The sequence below is a fragment of the Simochromis diagramma genome, unplaced genomic scaffold (assembly GCF_900408965.1).
Source record: "Simochromis diagramma unplaced genomic scaffold, fSimDia1.1 OVJJ01000682.1, whole genome shotgun sequence".
Taxonomy (NCBI): domain Eukaryota; kingdom Metazoa; phylum Chordata; class Actinopteri; order Cichliformes; family Cichlidae; genus Simochromis; species Simochromis diagramma.
Genome location: NW_024387359.1, coordinates 2,359,016 through 2,366,617, shown reverse-complemented (window position 1 = coordinate 2,366,617; position 7,602 = coordinate 2,359,016). Strand labels below are relative to the sequence as shown.

General features: G+C 38.1%; 1 protein-coding gene across 3 annotated transcripts; it reads right to left on the bottom strand.

Moving 5' to 3' along the window:
* Positions 1 to 296: 296 nt before the first annotated feature.
* Positions 297 to 5,353, bottom strand: LOC120718620 (beta-1,3-galactosyl-O-glycosyl-glycoprotein beta-1,6-N-acetylglucosaminyltransferase 4-like). 3 transcript variants are annotated; one of them, XM_040007184.1, is made up of 3 exons: positions 4,851 to 5,353; positions 4,656 to 4,737; positions 297 to 2,931 (listed from the first exon to the last, which is right to left on the bottom strand). In XM_040007184.1, the coding sequence occupies exons 1-3, from the start codon at positions 4,873 to 4,875 to the stop codon at positions 1,638 to 1,640; spliced, it is 1,401 nt and encodes a 466-aa protein (XP_039863118.1). In that variant the 5' UTR covers positions 4,876 to 5,353; the 3' UTR covers positions 297 to 1,637. The 3 variants fall into 3 exon arrangements, with proteins under 3 accessions (XP_039863118.1, XP_039863119.1, XP_039863120.1); XM_040007185.1 differs by having other exon boundaries at positions 4,681 to 4,737; positions 4,851 to 5,350; XM_040007186.1 differs by lacking the exon at positions 4,656 to 4,737 and having other exon boundaries at positions 4,851 to 5,350.
* Positions 5,354 to 7,602: the final 2,249 nt, after the last annotated feature.

The following is a 7,602-nucleotide window of genomic DNA, read 5'->3' as shown; positions in this document are numbered from 1 at the left end:
TACACAATCCCAATTGTAACAGAACTTTTTTTTTTGCAGTGTTCATTTCCTGTCTATCGTAAAACTCAAAACATCTGTGTGAAAGCAGTAAAGATAAAAGAAAAGTATAAACTGTAATTAAAAGAGGCCACCCTTTATTTGGAGTCTTTTGACTATTGTGGTTTTTGTTTTTGCTGTTTTTTGTTTTGTTTTTTTCCAACCAGGCATAACTTTTGGGGTGGATCTGAATGAGAAACCAAGCAACGATCCATGCTCAGTAGTACTAGCTATAAATAACAGAGTACGCCCATTCTGAATCATGTTGTCATTTTTCACTTTATTTGAGGACCATAATTTGTAAAATGAACACCTTGTTGTGTTCAACTCAATTCAAGCATCAAAGACTAGAAAAATCACAAGGAACTATTTAAGGACATGTTTAAAGCAGGTCACTTGATAAAGCCATATCAGATGAACATCGGGCTTATTTCCCCATCAACAGGCACATACTGCATTTGTTTCCTCCATGACCTTTACTTTTATAACCTAACAAGTTCTGTTAATCTTTTATATACAGTCTAACACTGAGAGGCTGTTTATTTTTCCAATTTACGTTATAGTTTGATGCAAACCTGCATTACATATATAGTTGGAATCAACCCTTACTAAAGCAGCTTGTATCCATCAACCAGTTGGATTGTTGCAAACAAATTAGCTCTCGATTAATTTGTGAGGAATAGATGACATAGAATAGATGACCTCTCCTCTGTTTTACACAGTATTCTGTGTAAAAACCAATCCAGTGTGTTCCATTGCATTTCATGGAAAAAGGGGCTGTCCAGATAGCATGCTGTGTGTTGAGGAAATAATATTTTGTTATTATAGTTTGCAAGAGCACCATCAGAATGATCCGAAAACTGAATCTGTAGTAAAACGTTAACACATGTATCAGAGGAAAAGGGAATCCGTCAGAAACAGGCAAGAGCATGTTAGCTTTTAAAATGTAACCAGTCATTATTGTATAATTACCTCTCATTACAGTTTCATTCAACCAATTAACAAAAACAAATATTATCCCTGTTTTCCCCATTCACAATGAGAAGCAGACGACTGTTTCTGCTAAGACATGTTCCTCATGGGTGTGTTTTTTGTAAACTGGACTTTTCTGTGAAGACAGAAATCTAAGAAATAAATCTCTTAAAAACTGAATACATAAAAAAAATACATAAAATTTATAGAGCACTTTGAGTACTCCGGGAGAGTAGAAAAGCGCTATATAAGAATCAGTCCATTTACCATTTACCATAAAACCAACATTGTCTTTGTAGATAAACAAGTGACTCAAGTGAGACAGAACACCCTGAGAAAAGAATGCAGCTCGGCAGCTTTCCTTAAACAAACGACGTTGCAACATATTAGAGCTGTAAACACCATTTTCATATCTCAACGCTGCATTTTGTCTTTCCCACTTAAACTTTTGTTTCTAAAAGACCAGAAAACAGTGATTAGTCCCCTTCGCTATTACTTATAGCTCATTATAATTAATCAATTATGTTGATTTGTAACTTCAAAGATAATGATGTATAAGAAATAGCAGTCAAATTTGAAAAATCACTGAAAGAACATAATATTTGTTCCTGATCCATTTTAGCCATCGTTTAACCTTTACGACAAGTCAGTGACACTGATTGAAATAACTTCTGCTTTTCCTTCAGCTTCTCCTCAAGGCACTGAATGAGTACAGGGTCCACTTTGGGGTCAAACTTATTGGCAAACCAGTGGCCATAGTTTAGCAACCAACGCATTTCCGCAGCACCAAATATACAAACGCTGCGAACGTGTGTCCCTGTGCACGGTGGGTACAGCTGCTCCTCCAGGTACTGCCACTTCACCAGCCTGGTTTTGCTCATCAGGTCTGTGATATCAGGCTTGGATCTAGGCACCTCTCCAGGGACACCTGGCAGTCGCACCAGTGTTGCCCAAAAGTGTTCATCTGGGGAGTAGGTGTCCTCTGACCAGGACAAAAAATCTTTCACTACACCTGAGGCATTCATATGCTCAATGAACTTCCGGGAAAGTACAAAGTAGGCGTTTCCAGAGAACACCTCAATATTGTGTGGTGGTGGGTTCTTTACATACTCTGTTTTCACTGGCAGTTTTTGATATTCAAAGCTGGCATCTTTCAGCTCATAGTGAAAGGTGAACCGTTGTTTCTTAGCTGGTGTGGGTCGGCTCGTCTCTAGCATGTTTCTGCCATTCAGTTGCTTTAGTTCTGACACTAGCTCCACGTTGGACTTGAGAGGGAAGTCTTGGCCACAGAGGTTGATGACATACTTCCACTTGACTTCTGAACCCAAAAGGTCAGACAGACAGTTGAGATCAGCCTTTAATCGGCTAATGCTTGCATAATATACTGATTCTTTCTTGCTGGTAATGAAGACATTGGGCAGACACTGGGCCAAACCCTCCATAGCTGATATGAACTGAGCAGAGGACTTTTGATCATAGTGGATACAGTAGATATTACTGGGTGAGTACAGTGCATTGATGAGTCTCTCTACCATCCAGGCAGATTTATGCACAACCAAAGAATAAGCAATAGGAAAGTGTTGCTCCTCTCCTGTGGCACACACATTATCATAACCCCTGTACTTTCTGAATAAAGTACAGTTAGAGGTAAGATAAGCTAGACTTTCATCTTTAATCTCCACAACGTCTTTCTTTTTGATCAGCAGAGATTTCCCCACCTCCACTGGGTCCATGTCATAAATAGCAGAGCAATCAATATTGTACTTGGGAATTATCTGCATGTCCGTACCAATATGTGAAGGTTCAGTGATGTAGCTGTGCTTGACACAGACCAATAGCAGGATGGATATAGTCAGCAATGACAGGAGGGAAGGAAGGAACTGCTTTCGTCTTAGTCGCAGCGATAAACATTGCATGGTCATTCTGTAGTGAGAGAAAACACAACATGAAGGAACATGAACCCAACTGATAATGTTATTCTTCAGAAATACCTAACCACCTAAAAAAAAATGTTTAGTTTCTTTTAGAATAGGGTTACTCCATATTTGTTTATTTTGCAATAACTTTAGCACATCCAGTGAAGCCTTGCAAAGACAAACAGATTCAATAGAAGCTTCTACCCACAGTCTGTCAAACGTGCCCTACCTACACCCTGATTGAAGGTTAACTGTGCTGCTAACACTCAAGGACACTCACACTATATTTATTACAGTATAACATACATACACACACACACACACATATATACACACACGTATGTATGTATGTATGTATGTATGTATGTATGTATGTATGTATGTATGTGCGTGTGTGTGTGTGTGTGTCTGTATACAACTTGTGCATATCCTTTTTGTGTACATTCTCTGTGCTCTCCATTCTGCCAATGGAGAGATGACAACTGTGTTTCATTGTTCTGGTAACAGTGACAATAAAAATCTATCTTTTCTTATCTTATCTTATGTTACCTTCATAGAAGTGTGACAAGTGTCCAAAAGAAAGAAAGTGTCACTTCGTAACGCCAATTGCACAAGATTTGATACATGAGTTTGTGAGACTTCATCACTTTTTCCCTAACAAAACTGATTTTAATTTATTTTAAGCAATAAATAGATGTGGCAAAAATTATACAAATGCATACATATATATGTAAATTTACATTCAATTGATTTTTTTTAATGGTCGGAAGGTTCAATAAATTCTCTGGTTTTAAAAAAATAAAACAAATATTCTATCAACAATTATTTACTTAAGAATTTCTGAGGAAACACAGAATCAGATTTCACCAACTCCTAAGTACGCTTGTAATATAGTGTATTATCTTACTTTTTTTCATTGATTGTACTTATTTGTGTTTTTGTATTTCCTTCATATATCTGTACCTGAGCTGAGGTGACGCAAAAATGTCCCCGTTGTGGGATTAATAAAGTCTTATCTTATCTTATCTTATCTTATCTTAATACTTACAGTTTCTACAGTACAAAGGTAACATTTTGCATTTCTTTATTGTATATGCGGACGTTATTATTCACGAAACAAAACAGAAAACAGGGTCTTATTCAGATCTGACATATATGATTTTTTTCTTTATGTAATGAGAAGTATACAACACACAGAGAGACATATAATTGCTATTAAAAATACCTTTACGTTTGGAAATTTAGTTTTACAGATTTCACATGGATATAGTTGCCTCGTTGTCATTTTCTTTGAAAATTCATAGGCCTAGTTTTAAAAAACAAAACAAAACAAAAAAAAAACACCTCCCGATTCAAAACAGGAGAAATTCGTCTGAAATTTATAAGTGTGCCCTTAAAAAGAGTGACCAAAACACAAAGGTGACGTGAATATACACTAGAAAAGAAGTTAAAATGAGTTATCCAATTCAGAGTGGACGATAATAAATAAATAAATAAATAAATAAGATCAAAACAGCTTATTCCAAACTTCCAAACGTGCGATCTGTTTATTGTTGTTTGAAGACTATCATTGCAAATACCTTCAATAAAAACAACGGAACACCACAGAATATATAGCTTATATGATCTCATCTCTTTAAGCAGACAGAAAGAGACAGAAGTGAAATTGGGAGGCAGTTGCCATCTATGATATAGCAAACGGGAGAGCTATTTTTTTAATGTGATGGATACCTTCCATACTGTGAAAAGCCCTCACCTTGCTCTTCACGCTGGTGCCGGTCTCCCCAAAAGACCTGGCAAGCAGTTTTTAAACCTGAAAGTTGTCAAAACGTGGGTTCAATGCAAATGTTCCGTCTTCGCTGCTTCGACAATAAAACTTCGACTCACAAAAGTGAAGAATGAAAAAAAGGAAGAATGAAAACTTACCTATGTCAGAAAAAAGAGTGGGCATTCGTCCTCCCTGCCCTTCCACTTTCCCCACACTGCTGTCGCGACATCTGTGGACAACGCAAACTTAAAGAAATGTCTGATTATACGTTGTTAATCAGCGGAAACCGTGTTCAGAAGAAGCGCGACAAACTGTCATAACCGCGCTGAGCTGAGGACCATAGGACAGAGACGCGCTGAGAAATAACCCGGAAAAGAGGGAGGGGTTCAGGAAACTAATTACAGCTCAAGTAAAAAAAAAAAAACCGAAAGAAAGAAAGAAACGAACAGAAAAGCAAGAAAAAGCAGAAAGACGTGTTTTGTGTGTAATCATTGGTTTGTCTCTGTAGTAGGTAAAAAAAAAACCAAAACAAAACTTGTTTTAAGAGGGGGGAAGGAGCAAATAAAAAATGGTTTCCCCTGCAAATGCGCTTTGCTGAAACGACTGCTTCCTGAACAAATCTGGTTAAAATAGTTTGAATTAAAACCCCGTGTCTGGAGTCATCTGAACTCACTAAGGGAAGGGTGAGAAGGAAGAAAGCTGTACCAATCGTGGGAACTCTCAAGACTTAAAACTTGGAGGTGGTGTGTGAGAAAACTCAACAGTGAGGTCATTTCTATGTTTTTTGGGGGGGTGGGGGGTGGAGGAAGAATTTAAAAAAAAAAATCAATCTACGACGGTCTTTCAGTGACTTGGCTTTGTTCTGAAATAACACAATCCTGATTATCTCTTTATAACAGAAAAGCAAACTAATTCTTCAAAAGAATTCTAAGATACTGGCTTAAACGCATTTAAACTATAATCAGCCCATTAAAACACACGTGAAAATTAAATATGCTACCTACACGAGTGACTAATATGAGCCAGGTTGGAATGTAGATTGGTGATTTTGCTGGGTCATAAATGTCAACTCAAAGTCATGCAGATTGGTTATTATTATCAGTGATGCCATGAAAGTCATACTTAAATACACCATGCAAAACAAAAGTCCAGGCATTTGTTGAAAAAAAAAAAAAAAGCATAGCGTGCAGGTGTGCATGCCCGCACACCTGCACGCTATGCTTTTTTTTTTTTTTTGGTCTGAGGTCTGAGGTGTGTCTTTTGTTTCTTCTCTCTTCAAGTTGGTTTTATGAAGCTAACCTAGAAAACAAAAATACAAAGAAACTGAAAGAGACACCGGAAACCACTTACGTTTTTTTTTTTTAGTTTTACATGTGACACAACTAACAGAGAGCCATTAAACCCAGTCATATGCTTTATTATACTTTAGAAACAAATATTGAAAATGAAATGCAATGCAAATGCTGTTTTTAAACCAATGAATCTATTTATAAATGAAAGAAAAATTACTTTCAAAAATTAAAAGAAGGATTAAAACCCCCACCGGGATCTGCTCACGCTCTCACCCACTCTCTGTGTGTCTTCCGAGAATAAGCCTCGCTTCACTGAGCATGTGCGAGAGGAAAACAAATACTGTTTCCATTTATTACAGTCATCACCAAACAGTGGTTGCTTAACACTACCAAGATATTTTCATATAAGAAAAGCTCACAAAAGTTCTCATAAGAGTTTGACACTGTTTGTTGGAAATATAAAATTTCCACATCCAACAAGATGAAAGGACAATCATTTTTTAACTATCTTACAGTCTTTTCTGCTCAGAAATGTTCTTTAAATACAATAAAGGTGAAAGGGAATTACTCCTAGCTGGTTTATATGATTATAATGTTGTGGCTGTGAATATGTTGTAAGATTACAGGGAGTGCAGAATTATTAGGTAAATGAGTATTTTGTCCACATCATCCTCTTCATGCATGTTGTCTTACTCCAAGCTGTATAGGCTCGAAAGCCTACTACCAATTAAGCATATTAGGTGATGTGCATCTCTGTAATGAGAAGGGGTGTGGTCTAATGACATCAACACCCTATATCAGGTGTCCTTTCCTTTGGCAAAATGGGTCAAAAGAAGGACTTGACAGGCTCAGAAAAGTCAAAAATAGTGAGATCTCTTGCAGAGGGATGCAGCAGTCTCAAAATTGCAAAGCTTCTGAAGCGTGATCATCGAACAATCAAGCGTTTCATTCAAAATAGTCAACAGGGTCGCAAGAAGCGTGTGGAAAAACCAAGGCGCAAAATAACTGCCCATGAACTGAGAAAAGTCAAGCGTGCAGCTGCCAAGATGCCACTTGCCACCAGTTTGGCCATATTTCAGAGCTGCAACATCACTGGAGTGCCCAAAAGCACAAGGTGTGCAATGCTCAGAGACATGGCCAAGGTAAGAAAGGCTGAAAGATGACCACCACTGAACAAGACACACAAGCTGAAACGTCAAGACTGGGCCAAGAAATATCTCAAGACTGGTTTGAGAGTGAGTCTTGATGGGCCAGATGGATGGGCCCGTGGCTGGATTGGTAAAGGGCAGAGAGCTCCAGTCCGACTCAGACGCCAGCAAGGTGGAGGTGGAGTACTAGTTTGGGCTGGTATCATCAAAGATGAGCTTGTGGGGCCTTTTCGGGTTGAGGATGGAGTCAAGCTCAACTCCCAGTCCTACTGCCAGTTTCTGGAAGACACCTTCTTCAAGCAGTGGTACAAGAAGAAGTCTGCATCCTTCAAGAAAAACAGGATTTTCATGCAGGACAATGCTCCATCACACGCGTCCAAGTACTCCACAGCGTGGCTGGCAAGAAAGGGTATAAAAGAAGAAAAACTAATGACATGGCCACCTTGTTCACCTGATCTGAACCCCATTGA